Source organism: Chelonia mydas, chromosome 1, assembly GCF_015237465.2.
Source record: "Chelonia mydas isolate rCheMyd1 chromosome 1, rCheMyd1.pri.v2, whole genome shotgun sequence".
NCBI classification, from domain to species: domain Eukaryota; kingdom Metazoa; phylum Chordata; order Testudines; family Cheloniidae; genus Chelonia; species Chelonia mydas.
Window position 1 is genome coordinate 11,723,519 of NC_057849.1, and position 18,335 is coordinate 11,741,853.

Consider the following 18,335-nt stretch of genomic DNA (forward strand, 5'->3'; position numbering starts at 1 on the left):
TGGCTTCCCAGGAGAATGCAGTTTACGAAGCTGTGAGAGCCAGTGATAAAGCTTCGCCATCCGGGGGATTCAGTTGTGGAATGAGTTTCCAAAAAGGATGAGGCTAATCCAGCAGCTGGTTACCCTTAAGCCAACTGCAGTTTGCTATCATAACTGGGCTGATTAAAGGCCGCCAAAGCAAGTTTAATGCCCAGCAGCCCACTATAAACAAGTCTGGTAACCAGTGACACCTGTTCTCATATTGTAGATCAGCACGACAGATTAGATTGTGAAGATATACCTCCAAACAGGTGCATCGGATGCAGTACGTCAGCCCCTGGGGTTCCAAGTAGGGATGCCAGCTCTCTCCTGGACCGTACTTCTTGCCATTAAAATCACAGAACATATCCGGACCTGAAAATCAAACAGGCGGACGTTATGCATGAGAAGGGGGCGCTCTTGGAAACGCATTATCCTTCCCCAGTCGATCAGCAAGCTTGAGCCAATACTTTCTAGTGTCCGTGTTAAGATGCAAACCCAAGCTTTTCGATTCAGTGTAACCTGGCGGTCCGGGCACTGATCCGTGGGACACCCACATTCAAGTCCCTGCTCTGCATGCTTCAGAACAGAGTTTTCCATCCCAAATTGCTCTAAATCAGGCACAGCAGGGACTTAGGTCTCCCACGTCCCAGGTCAGGGCCTTAACCCCTCAGCCATGCGACATCAGTCTTTTTTACCAGAAACTGTTGAAACCGATATATCTCTGGACGTATGCCGTGATGTAGCCATGTCGGTCCCAGGATATTAGCGAGACAAGGTGGGGGAGGTCATATCTTTTACCTCACCAACAGAAGTTGGTCCAATAGAAGATATTATCTCACCCACCTTGTCACTCTAACATCTCTGGACGTTTAGGCGTCAATGAAACAAGATCTTGTGGTGAAATTCCATTTCATTGGCAATGTTCCGACCAGCTCTGTTTGTCACGCTCTCTCATCCTGGATGCCCCATGCTGTGTTGCCAGCAGCACTGCCAGGATAAGGTGTCAGGCAGAGAGATCTGAGACGGCTTTAGTGTTACAGTCTGGGAAACACGTGGCCAGAACAGAGTCAACTTCAGAGGGTCACAGCATCAGGACATGCAAGGGTTAATCCAGACAGTAAGTGAGACGCAGTGTTGCCAACTCTCATGATTTTGTCATGAGACTCAGGATAAATATTGTTTTCCTTAAAGCCCCAGCTCCTGGAGTCAAGTGATAAGTGATGATTTCAGCCTTCATTCTTAAAAAAAAAGTAAGTTTCTAGCCCTCGCAGCTGTGGAGAAAGCTTCAAAATGTGACCCCAGTGCACCATGAAGTGTCAAAAAGCAGAAGACAAATAAAAAGAACCCCAAATCAATTATTTTCACATAATCTCATGATTTCAAAGCCAATGTCATGATATTTGGTGAGCCTGACTCATGATTTTTGAACATTTGGGGTTGGCAATCCTGTGAGAGAAAGAAAGGGACGGAGGGCAGATGAAGAAGCAAGACAGGAACGGACGAGCCAGCTGAAAAAAAAATTGAGGGTTTTTTGTGCAAAAAATGTAGACAAAAATGAAAATGGTTTTGTTTTCATTGAAATTTTTCCTCCAAAAAATTCAGGTTTTCCTTGAAGGAAAAAAAAATCAAAAACTGAACATTTTTCAGGTTTTTTTGGTTCTGAACATTTTGGGGGTTGGGGGGATTTTTTTTATTCTTTATTTTTGTGGTTTCCTTTTTAGGGTTTTTTGGTCAAAAATTGGAAAATGTCGAGCACACGGTGTTTTTCAGAACATTTTTCACTTTTTAAAAAAAGCAACTTTTTGAAAGAAAAACTTCAGCTGCCCCAGCCTCCACTAAGAACGGGTGCTGTGCAGCTACGAAGCGCTGGACAAGCAGTTAAGGTCTGCAAAGACCCCCTCTGAGATAGGTGGATATAATCGCTGACACACTGGGAACAAAAGAGTCCTGACTGGTAGGCCCCTGCTCTAAACTCAAGAGAATTCTCCCAGCCCCTTTTCAGTAGCAGTCGCAAACCACTGGGACCGTCTCAATGCAGTGTACAGTGCAGACCTTTGTCTGATCCTTTCCACCATACGCGCCCCCAGCAGAGACAGGCCTTACCAGGGATCAGACTGGCTCTTCAGTCAGGAGAGATTTGTTCCATCCCCCCAAGCATTCCTAAACAGAGCCAGCCAGTCTCTGCCACTGTGGACGTCTGTGGGAGTGTGAGCTGCTGAGATTGGGAAACTGCTCTCTCGCTCCATCCCATAACACGCTGTGAAGTCGCTGTCGATTTAAATGTAGTGAGCCAGACCCATCCCTGGCATCACTCTAATGACTTCACTGGAGTTGGACCAAATTCATCCCTGACGTCACTGAGTGCAGGTGAATCTGGCCCAGCACTTGTCTCCGTGTAAAGAGAATTCCGTGTTGTGGGATGGTAAAAGGAGCCTTGCAGCTCGTGGGACCGTTAGTCAGCATAGCCTTCTAGCTCGTGACTGTTTCACATCAGTAGGGCTATCTGAAACCATTTTTAGCTGAAGGTTGTTACGTTTCAGCTGTGTCTTGTCTCTTTCGATGGGCTCTGACTGGGAGGTCATACACTAGCGAGCACAATGGGGCCCTGATCTTAGCGAGGGCATCTAGCCGCTGCTGTGACGCAAATAATCATCATCGTAGTAATGCACAAGGCTAAACGGTGTTAGCGCTCCAGGATACCACAAGCGGCGATGGTTCATTTACTGTCCCCTGACATTTTCAGGGAAGCATTTTCCCTCATCAGTGTCTTTTTAGAAAGGGGCTATATTCCGACCGCCTTGCGCGTGCGGATTTCCTTGGGACTAGTAAGGTTTAATGTCAGCAACAAACGGGCGTCACTTTCGAGTAGCTGCAGTGACTCAAACTGGGCCCCTGCAAATTGAGACACTCACAAGTAAAGGCCCCTTTTGAACAAGTGGGCCTGAGTCTCTGTGTTCCTCAGTTTCCATGGGCCTGGTTTTCAGAGGCGCGGAGCCCACGCCGCTGCCACAGACCTCAAGCGAAGTCACGAGTCCCTCAGTAGGAGGGGAAATCAGGGAAAGCTGGCCTAAGAGATAGTGAGTCAGCGGCAGAGCTGGGACCCCAGGACAGGCTGCCCAAGGGCCACGCTGTCATTGCCTTTTTCACATGCTAAGGACTCTACTGAGGCTTTTCCTGCTAGCCATGCTGCAAGGGGCTCCGGGGAGAGGGGGGACCACAGCAGCAGCTGCTCCCAGAGTCCCGGTGCGCTTTGGAGGGCCAGCAAGCGTTTCCTCCTTCCCAGCCCTGACCCCCGAGCCTGGGTGGAAGGGGCATAGCCCTGGTCCGACATGCCCCATGTCCGTTGGCTGCGCAGCCCCCCTCGCAGTGCTGATCCCTGCTGCTTGGGCGCAGGGCGCTGGGCCTCTTCCCTGCAGGCGCACAGGAAGGGGGAGGTGGCGTCCTTTCTGCTCAGGAGCATCCCGAATCTGGGTTTAACCCCTTAACAGCTGCCGTAGGGAACCGGCCAATGGATAAGGGAAAAGAGCTGCACTCACCACCTGACACAGTCAGACCTTGGACTGAGGCGCCCTCTGGGTTCACTCCAGACTTCTAGGCCCAGCACTGCAGCCTCCCTCGTGCAGGGGGAGCACACTGCAGGGGGCTCCCCACATTGCACCTCAGCCTCGCTCCAGCATTGGCTAGCGGGATGACCACTGAACAGCGCAGCACACTGAGACCCACTCCCACAACGCTCCTGAGCTCTGCCAGCTTGGGAAGGGAGGAGGCCAAGGCCAAGGGATCAGACACTCGACTGAGCTCAGCGCTGCCACTAATCCACAGGCCGGGAGCCTCGTGCCCTCATCTTTACGGTGCCACCAAGGACGCTTTGTCAGCAGTTACAGCAGCTACGTTTGGGACAGGATAACCTGAAGGATACGTGCAATGGGCCCGATTCACTGACATGTGATGGCACCTCCGTGCACCACATGGCTCCCTGCACCCTTTCCACTATTACCCTCGGTTCCCACTGCGGAGGGGCCTTTCTAACTCCATAGGACTTCTTCAGCGGGAAGCCGAGCCCTGAATAAGCACATCCACAGACTTCTTTCCCTGTTTGATGTTCTGCCACCAGGGCCCTCTGCCACGACCGAGGCTGATGGAAGCTGGTGTTTTCCTGGGTGGATCCACCCAGCCCGGAACTGTCTGGCCTCTAGGAAAGCAGCACTGAAGATTCCATTTTGATAGATCCCAGCGACTTGAATGGGATTCTCTTTCTTGTACCCTGAGCCGCTGCCCTGTTTGAGCCCAGCTGACAACAGACATGAACAGTTGCTCGCAGAAGAATTCAGCAGGGCTGATAAGACTGTGCGGGCCAATTGCAAGCAAGGCTGGCCATGATCCTGGAGAAGAACTTGGCTACAGAACAAGCTGAGTTCGGACACACATGTAAGATGGAGATTGACCTCGGGAGGAGACGACAGCTAAACAGGCTAAGAGACAGTGCCAGCAAAGAGTGACCTTTGGTCCATCTTGGCCCGATCCTGCAAGGTGCTTAGCTGACTTCAACTGAGGCTGAGGAGGCTCGGCCCTTTGCAGGAATCACTCCGCATCGAGCCCTATGGGACAAAGCTGGATTATAAAAGACATATGTGGAAGTGATGAGTGAAACTGAACGGGATAAAGCAAAGGATGGAAAGGACATGGAAGGGAAAACAGAAAGGACCTACACTAGGAGTAACTCCACTGAAGTCAAGGGAGCTAGATTGATATAAATGTGATCAGAATCAGGCCCAAAACATACACAGGTAAAATTACTGTATTCCAAAAGAGTTGGGTATGCTACAGTCATAGAACCATAGACATGTAGGGCTGCAAGGGACCTTGAGAGGTCATCTAATCCATCCCTCCACAGTGAGTCAGGACCCAGTATACCCAGACCATCCCTGGCAGCCGTTTGTCCAACCTGTTCTTAAAAACCTCCAGTGAAGGGGATTCCACAACCTTCCGGGGAAGCCTGGTCCAGAACTTAATTATCCTCATAGTTAGAAAGTTTTTCCTAATATCTAACCTAAATCTCCCTGGCTGCAGATTAAGCCCATTACGTCTTGTCCTCCCTTCCGTGCACATGGAGAACAATTCATCACCATCCTTTTTAGAACAGCCCTTAACAGATTTGAAGACTGTTATGAAGTCCCCCTCTCAGTCTTCTTTTCTCAAGACTAAATATGCCCAGTTTTTTCAACCTTTCTTCATAGATCAGGTTTTCTAAACCTTTTATTATTTGTGTTGCTCTCCTCTGGACTCTCTCCAGTTTATCCACGTCTTTCCTAAAGCCTGGCGCCTAAAATGGGACATAATATTCCAGCTGAGGCCTCAACAGTGCCAAGTAGAGTGGGACAATTACTTCCTGTGTCTTATATATGTAACCCTTCTGCCAGGTGGAGCCGGCAGCAATCAGGGTCGGGTTCAATACCTAGGGGTTCCTTTTCAACATTACAACACAGCACCGGCTCCAACCCCACGCCGTAACCTGGGAAAATTACACACCATTCCAGGGCGCCTCTGAGAGGCAATGCTTCCCCACTCGCAAGCACAGAGTCTGAGTGTAGAAAAGAAACTTTTAATGAAAGGAGGGAAGTCACCCGACATTAATTAGGGGAAATGCCACAAGCAGGATTCATAAACATAAAACTGTGAGCAGGACACCCACCTCAGAGTGCGTGAGGCAGAGCCTTACACCTCATGTTCTTGAGTTCTACAATCAAAAGTTCCTTTTCGGTGCCCCTCTCTGCTCCATCACCATACCCCACTCACAGTGGTTGTCCGTGGTCAATGAGGATTCAGGGTTCAGAGGTGCATTTGTGTGAGTTCACCTCCCGCCCGGGAAGAAGGCACCTTGCTCACTCCACTATCTTAGCACTTGCTCTGACTGGCCGCCCCCTCAGCTGAAGTTCCTCTCCACTAGCTGCCCCGCCAGCCACTTGTTCCACTCCCACCGGCCGCTTGTTAACCACTACGGTCAGCTGCTCCTGCCTGCTGCTCGTGCCGGCTGATTGTCAGTTACCTTCTGCTGCTACCTGCCTCTCTGCTGCGACCTCTGCAAGTCAGTCTCTTAGTGGTTGTCAGCTCCTAGTAATTTTCAGCTTTTAGCCAGCTGGGCAAAAATCCTGTCCCACCGCAAGTGATTTCAGCTCTCATTTGAGCACTTAAAATAACAAGGCTCCTAATGGAGCCTATTTAGCTCTATCTTTGAACAGTGGAGGAATAAGAAACTGGTTAAACCAGACTTGGGGAGATTCCACACCTCCTGGCTGGGACACCTATCCCCATCCCTCTTACTTTCACAGGGCTCTGGCATTTGAGCCCCTGGCTTAACAAGGTCCTTTCAGCTGAGGGTGACCCCCTCATTTGGGACACGTTAAGCACAGTTCTGCTCCCGTTTATTCATACAATAAAGATAACAACATTGATAACAGCATTTCACTACCCCTGCATTCAGCACTAAAGTGATTTGTAATCCAACACCAGCCAAAGTCGATCACTTTGAGCAACACCCCTCTATCTGCTGGATATCTTGGCGCAGTAGGTGTGTTCATGTAAATACAGTTTACTCCTGAAATCTCTCCCCACTCCCAGCTAGCTGGCAGGGGAGAACTCATTCAGACCCTGCTTACAGATACAACACTAATGTCTTACAATAAACCAAAGTTAAAGGTGTTCTTGGGGTTAGGCATTGGAGTAGGACATAGGTGGGCCCACATGCAATTCCCAGCTCTGCCAAAGAGTTCCTGAGTGACCTTGGCTGAGTCACATATAAGCATCTGTGCTTCAGTTCCCTGTCTGTAGGGCCAGCAATTCTGTCTTGTGTACTTAGATTGTAAAATGATTCTCAAGTACAGGGGGGAATCATCAGCAGTTCTCTCATACCAGGTTTGCAGCCTGTCTGCACTGCTAGAGCATGGCTTAGAATCTCATCTACTTTTTTCCACCCAGTGTTTCTTCTTAGATTTCAATACAGGAAACAGAGCACAGGAACATCACACTTTTGTGCCAGTGTCTGAAATGCCCACTTTCATACACCCTGAAATAATAATATTCACAGCAGGGCTGGCCAAAAATGTGCTGACAGAAAATTGGGTTTTTGACAAAAAAAATTTGGGTGGAAAGTGTCTGTTTTCCTGGAAACTTTTCCTTTTTTTAAAAAAAAAAACTGAAAATCAAAAATGTTCCAGTTTTGGGCCAAACATTTTTCTGTTTTGGGCAATTTCTGGCTGTAAAATGTAAGCCAAAACCCCCTGAAAAATCAAACATTTTTTGACGGAGAATTGCTGAAAACCAAAAACATTTTCAGGTTTTTGACCGAAAGTTGAAATTGTCCTCAGGAAAAAAGCCATTGTCCAACCAGCATTAAAATCGCAGGTCTATATATTGCAGAAACCTAAAAGCTAGGGCCCAGATCCTGCTTCCGTTGAAGTCTATGGCAAAACTCTTATTGACTTGAATGGGAATTTTCCCCAAAGACAGACATATTGGTTGGATAATAGTATGTATGAATGACTGAAAACTGACTGTTGCATATAGTATAGTAAAAGATACTACACATGTGTGTGTGTATGTGTTGTTTGATATGGTCACTTAATCCGAGCCAGACTGATCTCAGTTACACCTGTGTCAATCTGGAGTTTCTCCACCAGAACCAGTGCAGGTGCTCCGGATTCACATTGGTGTAACTGAGATCAGAATCTGGCTGGAAGCATGCCCACTTAAATGCATGCCAACAGGCAGCTAGCAGTCCTAGAGACTGAGCGGCTTATGCTCTGTCATCAATAAGTACACACTTGTCACTGTATGTTATTAGCTGTTTAAAAGTGCTTAAGCCACCCTAAATATTTCAGGTGATTAAACAGGTTATGTCATCAGGAGGATTTAAGGTGGCTCAGGTGATGATGTTGCCATAAGACAGCTGAAATTCTTATGCCACCTTAAGGATTTACAGTGCTTTAAAATCTTACCCCAGTCTGGGGCTGTCCCGTGGTTCCAGGCGGTACTGACTGGTGTCTTCACTTTCAAAGCCGCAGTGCCCAACCCTCATTGACTGTCAGTGGGAGCCGGGTGCCTTTGAGCACTTGGGGTGAAATCCTAGCCCACTGAAGTCAATGGCATTGACTTTGCCAGGATCTCACCCTTATGCTGCGGCAGGGACCTTTGGAGGATAGAAATGGCTCAGCTCTGATCCCAAAGCCCAGCTGCTCAGAAGCCAGCCTCCCTTTTTGTGAACAGAGGTGAGCTGCCTGGCTGCTTCTTCTTCTAAAACATCCTAGCGGCTGTTCCGCTACGAGGTGCCCTATCGTCTGCTGGAAGCTCCTCTGCTCCACAGCACATGACACACATGCTGATGTAACACCCCAACCGCTCCTCTAACCTCCCTGTGGAACAAACATCTGTGCAGTCCGGGGAGCTGAGCCAGGGTAGCTGCCTTGTGCATGGAGGGATGTGTCACATCTTGTAGGCACATTCCCCTACCAGCTGAAAGCAAGATGAGCTTAAATCTTGCCACTTTCAGCATAAAGTGTATAATCATTTCCCTGCTTGGGCATCCCCCTCAAGACCAGTATCTAGAGAAAGGTACCTGCCCGGAAGCTGCTGCCATAGGCGCCAACTCAGTGGGTGCTCCGGGGCTGGAGCACTCCGGGGAAAAATTGGTAGGTGCTTTGTACCCACCAGCAGCTCCCTGCCCCACCCCACCCTAGCTCACCTCCACCTCCTCCCCTGAGCGCACTGCGTCCCTGCTTCTCCTCCCAGGGCTTGCTGCCACGAAACAGCTGTTTCGCGGCGTAACAAGCTGTGGGAGGGATGGGGAGGAGCAGGAATGCGGTGCGCTCAGGGGAGGAGGCGGGGAAGAGGCGGGGCCGTGGCAGGGATTTGGGGAAGGAGTCCAATAGGGACAGGGAGGGGGCAGAGTTGGGGTGGGGACTTTGGGGAAGGGTTTGGGATGGGGGCGGGGCAGGGATGGAGTCGGGGCAGGGCCGGGAGGGCATGAGCACCCACCGGTGCCAGGAGAAGTTGGCGCCTATGGCTGCTGCAGTAACAGATGAGCAGGAAGATTGAAAATAACAGGTTTGTTTAGTCTGGAGAAGAGAAGACTGAGAGGGGACATGATAACAGTTTTCAAGTACATAAAAGGTTGTTACAAGGAGGAGGGAGAAAGATTGTTCTCAACCTCTGAGGATAGGACAAGAAGCAATGGGCTTAAATTGCAGGAAGGGAGGTTTAGGTTGGACATGAGGAAAAACTTCCTATCTGTCAGGGTGTTTAAGCACTGGAATAAATTGCCCAGGGAGGTTGTGGAATCTCCATCATTGGAGATTTTTAAGAACAGGTTAGACAAACACCTGTCAGGGATAGTGTAGATCTGGTTCTCAACCAGGGGTATGCAGACCTCTGGGGATATGGAGAGATCTTCCAGGAGATACATCAGCTCATCTAGATATTTGCCTAGTTTTACAACAGGCTACATAAAAAGCACTAGCAAAGTCAGTACAAACTAAAATTTCATACGACTTGTTTATGCTGCTGTATATACTGTACACTGAAATGTATGTACAATATTTATATTCCAATTGATTTATTTTATAATTATATGGTAAAAATGAGGAAAATAAGCAATTTTTCAGTAATACTGTGCTGTAACACTTTTGTATTTTTATGTCTGATTTTGTAGGTTTTAAGTCAGGTGAGACTTGGGGGTATGCACAACAAATCAGAATCCTGAAAGTGGTACAGTAGTCTGGAAAGGTTGAGAGCCACTGGTGTAGATCAGTGGTGCCCAAACTTTTCCTGTTGACCCCTCCACACCAGTAATGGAATCTGTCTGGGCCCCCCCGCCCCATTACTGCACAGCTGGCTCAGCATGGGAGCATGAGCTGAAGGCGGAGCTTGGGGCAGAACCGGGGAGGGGGAGGGAGCTGGAGCAAGAGGCAGAGCTGACCTGGGGGTGGAGAGGAAATGGGGGCAGAGCTGGGCTGTGAGCGGAGTAGGGGACAGAGTGGGACTGGGTAGTGCTCCTACCCTGCCCCCTGTGGGGCTGGCTCAGGCCCCACTACACGCCCTCCCCCCCGAAACGTTCCTCCATGCCCCCCTGGGGGGCATGCCCCACAGTTTGAGGACCACTGGTCTAGATGATACAGGGCGCTGGACTAGATGACCTCTCAAGGTCCCTTCCAGTCCTGTGATTCTGTAAGTCTATGAATTTCACTTTGGCAGTGGAAGGCCAGGTAATGTGGTGGAGAGGCTGCTGGTCTGGTACTTGGAAGGCCTTGGTTCTAGTGCCAGCTCTGCCCATGACCTTGGCCAACTCACTTTACCTCTGCTTCTCTTCTAACCCTTTGTCTGGTGGTCTATTTGGAGCGTAAGCTCTTCAGGCCAGGACAGTCTCTCATCATATGTTTGGCAACTGCATCATAATGGGGGCTCCAGACACTTCTGTGACACGTAATAACAACCAGTTAGTAAAGCAGTCGAAGTCCATCCTGACTGAATCCTGCTGTTCTAGATATAGCATTTGGCATCTTGGTACCGATGGGTAAAAGTGTAGCGATGGGTAAAAGTGGATGACATCTATCCGTTGCACTGAACCTTAAAAATAGAGGCAGATATTGAGCCACAGTTGCTCTTAATTCCTTGAATTGAACAGGGCCATGGAGATACCTGGTCTATACAGCACTGTAATTACACAGGCAGGAGTAGAACCAAACAGAGTTGCAATTCAGTGTGGGAAAGAGGGTTACGCTGTGCTTGCAGCTCCATTTTAAAACCCCACTTCTGTCTCTATTTCCATCTGAATGCCTCTCCGCAGGAACCATAGTGGATTTTAGAGCTTCCTGAGGATTAAACCCACCTCTGTGTTAAGACCACCTTTTGTTAGTCCCTTAAGTGACTGCACAAAAAACAGGCTTTACGTTCCATGTTTAATGTGATACAATGACTGCATTGTCAATTACAGCAGAAAATTCCATTACAAACAGAATGGCATTCAGTGTTGATGTAGACGTTTGCATTGCATTCTGGGTGGATCCATGGGGGTCTCCATTCTCTCCAAGTCTGTGGTCATTCAGTTCCCAAAACCACTCACGTAACTCACGCCAAACCAGATAAATCAACAAACTCATCTTCCCACCCCGATGGTTCGGAGCGACGAGGTCTTAGAGCAAATGACCAACGGCACAAGGACTGTGTTTATCTACGCAACTGCAGGAAACTAGTAAAAAAATAATAATTTTCAAAAGGGTGAATAATGACTTCATTTTTCCCTGCTTGCAGCATCTTAATGAATTATGCCGAAGATGAAGAAATATAGTTACCTTAATATGACATAGCTTTGCTAAGCTAGCAGACTCCCCATGCCAGTTGGCTGGATGGTTTAAATGTTTAATCACTCGTCTTTCACAAGTGGAACTCTGGTTTGAATCCAGCCCTAGAAAGCAAGCCTGATTAATGTCTGCAAAGGTCCTGCCATTAAAATTACAAAGAACTGGTAGTTTCAGGCACCCGTAGACACTTGTCCGCATCTCAGCAGCACTCCAGTGCATAGTTGGCACCAAGCGCATGGTTGTTTGGTTAAAGGTGATCCAGAGATGTAATGAAGGAGGAGGCTTAGAAGCTTCAGGGTTCAGATCATTTTTTCCCATGCCAGTATAATAATTTCATTTTCATAGGTCAAATGTTGGACATCTTCCCAATTTGCTCTGAGCGAAAAGCCATTTGGGGCTGTAAATTGCCACTTGGGCTCCAGTCTCCTTATTTATTGCCGTCTTCAGCAATAACACGCTCACAAACGTCATGTTGTTTTATAAAAAGAGGATTTTCACGGTGAAGACTTTCAAATATTAAGTACCAAATGAAAAACCATACCCTGGCTTCCCATTCCAATGGCTTTCACTGGTTTTCCTTACGGCGGCCCACATGTCCCCCTCTGAAGGAGGAGAAAACAGGACAGCCTTCACCCCTTAAATCTGCACAAGTGGGAATGCACTATGGGCCTCCCTCTGATGATCTGTGGAGCTGCAGAGGTTTGGAGGTGGCACTTCAGGGTCTGGAGCTGGAGAGCAATGGTTGGACGGGCAAGCTCCCTTTTGCAGATGAGCTCTATGCTCACAGCCCAGCTGGGAGAGAGGGTAGAACGATAAGGTCCTGGAAGCTAAAGCCAATAGCACTGTGCAGCAAGGGGAACAAGAATAATACTTAGCAGTTATCCTCCACAGATCTCAAAGCACTTTGCAAAGGAACGTCATTAGTCCCATTTTACAGATGAGGAAACTGAGACTCAGAAGAGTTAAATGACTTGCCCAAGCTCACACACTGAGCTCTCACGATTCCCAGTCTCCCTAATCCCAAGACCTCACAGTGCAGTGAGGGTCAGAGACCCATCAGTGGTACACCAGGGTCCACATTGTTCTGTGTGGATTTCTCAGCAGATTCATTGGTGTAACTGGCACAAAATCCTCCCTCCTCACAAGCAAGGAGAACCTGTATCTTTACGTGAAACCTGCTACCTTACTGCATTTGGGGTGCTCGTTTTATGCTTCCGCGGGAGGGTAGCATGTGGCCCAAGGGATGCTAATTCCCAGTGTGGCTAATGTTTAAACAAGGTCTTACTCCAGCATCCTCCTGCAAGGAAGTCCCAATGCCAAATCTGCGATGTGCCCAGATCAGTGTCCATTTGCTGACACTAGAAGGCAGGATTATGATAGCAGGGCAGGATCCAGCAGAAAGAGAGCTTGAGTTGGGAGGATGACAACTCTTCATGAAAAACAAATAGTTTGGGCCAGATTCTCAGCCCCGTGCTCATGTCAAGTAGCACCATGGATAGCCACAGAGTAGCCACGTTACGTGAGGGAGCATTTTACTCCTACTTTGTGCCAGTGTAAACAACTCCACAAGGTTTAAAGCAATGGCCGTTCAAGCCCCTTCGTCTTTGCAGGCAGTGATAACAGCAACGGTGACTCTCCTCCTTCCATTTTCATCAGCTTTACTGGGTGTTGTTCAGTGGAGTTACTCCGGATTTACACCAGTGTAAGGGACAGCAGAATCAGGCCTTTAGCATTTACAGATCACCTTACGAGCAACAGGTCCCTTCCCTACCGCTGCTCCCATTGGCTCCAATGGACATGCCTTGCATAGACTAGCAAGACTCAGCCAGTGCTTCCCCACCAAGCCCCATCGGAGATGAGATTTGTTAATCTTACAGAATCATAGAATTGCAGGCCTAGAAGGGACCTCAAGAGGTCATCGAGTCCAGTCCCCTGCACTCATGGCAGGACTAAGTATTATCTAGTCCAGTGGTTCTCAAACTGTGGGTTGGGACCCCAAAGTGGGTCGTCACCCCATTTTAATGGGGTCGCCAGGGCTGACTTGGACTTGCTGGGGCCCAGGGCCAAAGCCCAAGCCCAAGCCCCATCACCTGAGGCTGAAGCCTGAGGGTTTCAGCCCTGCCTGTTGGGACTCAAGTTACAGGCCCCTCTGCCCGGAGCTGAAGCCCTTGGGCTTCAGCTTTGTTCCCCACCCCGCATCAGATCAATAAAGCTCAGGCTTCGGTCCCCACTCCTGGGATCATGTAGTAATATTTATTGTCAGAAGGGGGTTGCAGTGCAATGAAGTTTGAGAACCCCTGATCTAGACCATCCCTGACAAGTGTTTGTCTAACCTGTTCTTAAAAATCTCCAAGAATCTCCAATCTTCCACTCGTCTTACAAGCCCTGGGCATTTTGGGCATGGAGGGGGGTTTGTTCACTGTTGGATCCTGAGGGGAGGTGGTGGTAGCTATTTATTTACTATGGATGGAGCGGCCTGCTATTCGTGCCATGGGACAATGAGTCCAGGTGGTTCGCTTTACCTATTGTCCGGATGCCCAGTAGAGGGTGTGCCCCTGCTAGCTAGAATACATTCTTCAGTCCATGTTGAAAGGATAATGTAATAAATAAGCAATGTCACAGCCCTGCAAGGCAGATAAGTACTGGTAGCCCCACCTTACTGCTGGGGAGAGCAGAGGCAGGAGGAAGCCAAGGCACCTGTGGAAGCCAATACAGAAAGGGGCTATGTCTGCTCCAGGTAACACACTCAAGGAGCTGAGAAGCTTCACGAAGAGCTGTAGTGGTCAGGTTACCTCCCAGAGCCTCACACGAGGCTTCCTTGTTGCAGATGATAGAAATGAAACAAAAGAATTAAAGAGGCACTCGCACCTGTTCCCCATCATAGAGGCCTGGACTCGATGACCCAGGAGGCCACTTCCAGTCCTATGTCCTTCAACCATCTTCTTAATAAGATCATGTGGTTTTTTGAGAATGATCCTTTGGGGCCGTGTAAAGGCCTGTACCATCCCTGCATGCCACCTTGATTTACCCAGATTGGGCAGCAATGGGTTCACTTTAACAGCCTGTGGGAAGGAGAAGCCACCACACACTAACAAAACGGCATGGCCCCTTTTAATGGAGGTTCAGGACAGGAGCAATCACAATACACAGTTCATGAGGGCTTCACCTCAGGGCCCTGGTTCAGAGCTCTCACACTAAACGTCCACCAAACAAAGTCTCTGAGTTGGATCAGGCTGGTCTCTGGGAGCCGGAGAGAGAACCCACCACCCACTTCTACTGCCCTCTCTCTCTCGCTCAGCTGCCTCTTTAAATAGCCCAGCCATAGGGCAGGGCGGGGCCTCCTTCGTTCCACACCAGGCTGTCGTGGTGGTAAGCTCCAGCCTGTCCCTAAAGGGGCAGTGCGCTCCTTCACCAGCCCATTGATGATCCCAGTGAAGTCAATGGCAGTTTTGTTACTGATTTCTCTGGGAGCAGGTTAGAGCTCCTTGTGCTGGGAACAGCACACAGAAGTTGGCCCTTTTTAGTCATCCTGTGGTAGCTTGTGAGATGAGTGTCTGACTCCATCAAAGGCCTTTGCCGCTCTCTCAAGATGAAAGTCCATCCGCTACAAGACGGAAAAAGTTCTTCATCAAAACACAGTGGTCACTGACTGCATCCTGAATGGCAAGCCTGGGGAGAGCATTGCTTTCTGATTCTGACCAACGCACTGTGCTGGATGGAAACCTCTTTCAGACCTTGAGAACTGCCACCAATGTGATCCCATGTATCCCCACGTTTTAGACATCCTACATACACACAGGCCATCCCAGATCTCAGTCATGCCCATGCTTGTCCCTGTGCCCTTCAATGAATAATAATTAACCATAGGGGAAAAACAAAGACAGCATAACCACTGTCTATTTCAGACCCTGGCTTCCTGGATAGATCTCTGATTAGAAACCAATTCTGGAGTTAGACTGTAGGCAATGGCTAACCAAAGTCATTTAGACATTGTTGCTGCTTTCTAGGGGAGGAAGGCTGATCTTGTGGTTCAAGCCCAGCCCTACAAGTTAAGAGCCCTGTGTTCTAATCCCAGTTCTACCAGAGGCTTTCTGCGTGACCTCGCACCAATAACAGCCTTGGTCCCCCATCTCTAAATTAGGGGAGTTACAAATCCTAATTCCTTAGCGTTGGTAAAGTGGTTTTGATCTTCAAATAGAAGGCACTAGAGAACTGCAGAGTAAACAATGGCCTCCCTAGATCCAGATAAAGCTGTCAGGAAAATACCTCTACATATTCAGTGCTGACTAGCCCCTGCAAGGTACATAACAATAGCCTATGAGGTCTGAAACGGAAATATCAAAAGAGGGGAAGCTCTCCCTGCTGTTTCCCATGTCCATGACGGACAATACAGCAAGCAGAAATCAGCACTGACATTGAAGACGATCCTGTACTACGTGAATGTTCAGATCAACGTGTCTGGTCAATACTTGCTATTCTAGCCATTCAGGGTGCGTCTACACAGCAGGCGGCTGCAAGTCTCAGAGCTTGGGTCAACAGACTTAGGCTACAGTGTTAAAAACAGCTGTGTGGACATTTGGGCTGGGGCTGGAGATCAGACTCTAAAGCCCACGCCTCTCCCCAGGCTTCCGAGCCAAAACATCTACAGCTGGTTTTAGCACCATAGAGCAAATCTGTCCACCCAGGCTCTGAGACTCACTCGCTGAGTGGGTGCTTCTGTCGGCATAGCTAACGTCATTCAGGGAGATGGTGTTATGACACCGGTTGAGCTATTGCTGTTGGCATATATTGTATCTACCCCCGGCGGATCTGTCTCTAGAGCTATACGCATAAAGCTGGATCCGCAGAGCCCATGTAGCGTAATCACGGCCTGTGTTGGGAAAGACTGCCTAATTCAGTAAGGGATGTTCTCAGTGACAAACCATTCAAATATGGGGGTGGAAAAGAGCCTTCCCTAAGCTTAACCTGTTCGTCAGTCACAGATATGATGCTCATATTTCTAATAAGGAAAGAATCTGATTTGCTTTTTTCCTCTCTGTCTAGTGCAGACCTGGGTTCTACGTGCTGCTTTCTTAGGTTGCTGGAGGTCATACGTTCATCAGGTCTACAGCTGATGCAATTTGGCATGATTCATTGACTTCACCAGAGCTGAAGATCTGGCCCTCAGTATTGCCTCTCTTTCAGGGGCAACAATCCCTTGATCTAAGCTGAACCTACAAAGCAAATAATCCTCTTCATTTCATCCCCTAAATCGTCATCTGCAGTTGAATGTGAACCTAGCTGTCGCCTGTGAAATATGAGCAGATCCCAAAAAGCTCAGTGTTGCTGACCGAGCTGTGGTGGGCAGGCCTAGTGGTTGAAGTGAGAGTTCGGCCTCCCAGTTAGCGTTCAGGAAACAAGCCTAGGGTCAGTACCAGAGCAACAGGAGCCAAATGCCAGAGCTGGGGGTTAAACCAGTCATAAGGCAGAGGTGGAGCCAGGGATCACTACTGGCGTGACAGAAGCCAAATGCCAGAAGCAGAGGGTCAGGCAGAGTCATAAGCCAGAGGCAGAGACAGGGATCAAAGCTAGCAGTCTGAGGTTGGAGGGGAGCAGGGGCTGGAGGGACTGGAACAAGGGCAATCACAGGTAAATGCACGGTACGCATCAAGCAGCCACTGATCTGGTGTGGACGCCTGGCTTATAAGCAGGGCTGCTAAACCAGCAGCCAGCCAGGGGCTGGGCCGTTCTGTCAATTCCAAGGCAGTGCAGCTAGCAGGGGAAATTTAGTGGGAGCAGGCCAGCAGCTGGTCCTGGCTAGTCTGGTCCCTGACACTAGGTAAATCTGTAGTAAAGCTTTAGTAAAGCTTTTGATACTATCTCACATGACCGTCTCATAAACAAACTAGGGAAATATAACCTAGATGAACCTACTATAAGATGAGTGCTTAACTGGTTGAAAAAGCATTCCCACAGAGTAGTTATCAACGATTCACAGTCAAGCTGGAAGGGCATATTGAGTGGGGTTCTGCAGGTATTGCTCCTGGGCCCAGTTCTATTCAGTATCTTCATAAATGATTTGGATAATGGCACAGGGAATACACTTATAAAGTTTGCAGATGATACCAAGTTAGGTGGGGTTGCAAGCATTTTAAAGGATAGGATTATAATTCAAAATGAACTGGACAAACTGGACAAACGGTCTGAAATAAACAGGATGAAATTCAGGAAGGACAAATGCAAAGTACTCCACTTAGGAAGGACCAATCAATTGCGCAAATACAAAATGGGAAACAACTGCCTAGGAAGGAGCACTGCAGAGAAGGATCTGGGGATGATAGTGGATCACAAACTAAATATGAGTCAACAATATAACACTGTTGCAAAAAAAAAGTGAACAACGTTCTGGGATGTATTAGCCGGAGTGTTGTAAGCAAGGCACAAGAAGCAATTCTTTAATTCTACTCAGCACTGATAAGGCCTCAACTGGAGTATTGTGCTCAGTTCTGGGCACCACATTTCAGGAAAGATGTGGACAAATCGGAGAAAGTCCAGAGAAGAACAGCAAAAATGATTAAAGGTCTAGAAAACATGACCTACAAGGAAAGACTGAATAATTGGGTTTGTTTAGGCTGGAGAAGAGAAGACTGAGGTGGCACATGATAACAGTCTTCAAGTAGGTAAAAGATTGTTATGAAGAGGAGGGAGATAAATTGTTCTCCTTAACCACTGAGGACAGGATAAGAAGCAATGGGCTTAAATTGCAGCAAGGGAGACTTAGGTTAGGCAATAGAAAAATCTTCCTGTCAGGGTGGTTAAGCACTGGGACAAATTGCCTAGGGAGCCTGTGGAATCTCCATCACTGGATGTTTTTAAGAACAGGTTAGACAAATGCCTGTCAGGGAGGGTCTAGATAATACTTAGTTTTGCCTCAGTACAGGGACTGAATTTATGACCTGTCGAGGTCCCTTCCAGTCCTACATT

General features: G+C 48.5%; 1 protein-coding gene across 1 annotated transcript in view; it reads right to left on the reverse strand.

Moving 5' to 3' along the window:
- CHRDL2 (chordin like 2) overlaps nucleotides 1–18,335 on the reverse strand; it is a 60,590-nt gene that overhangs the window by 33,629 nt on the left and 8,626 nt on the right. Inside the window, exon 2 of the mRNA XM_027830540.3 lies at nucleotides 281–393. Coding sequence (XP_027686341.1) covers nucleotides 281–393 — 113 coding nt within the window. The remainder of the gene's footprint in view (nucleotides 1–280; nucleotides 394–18,335) is intronic.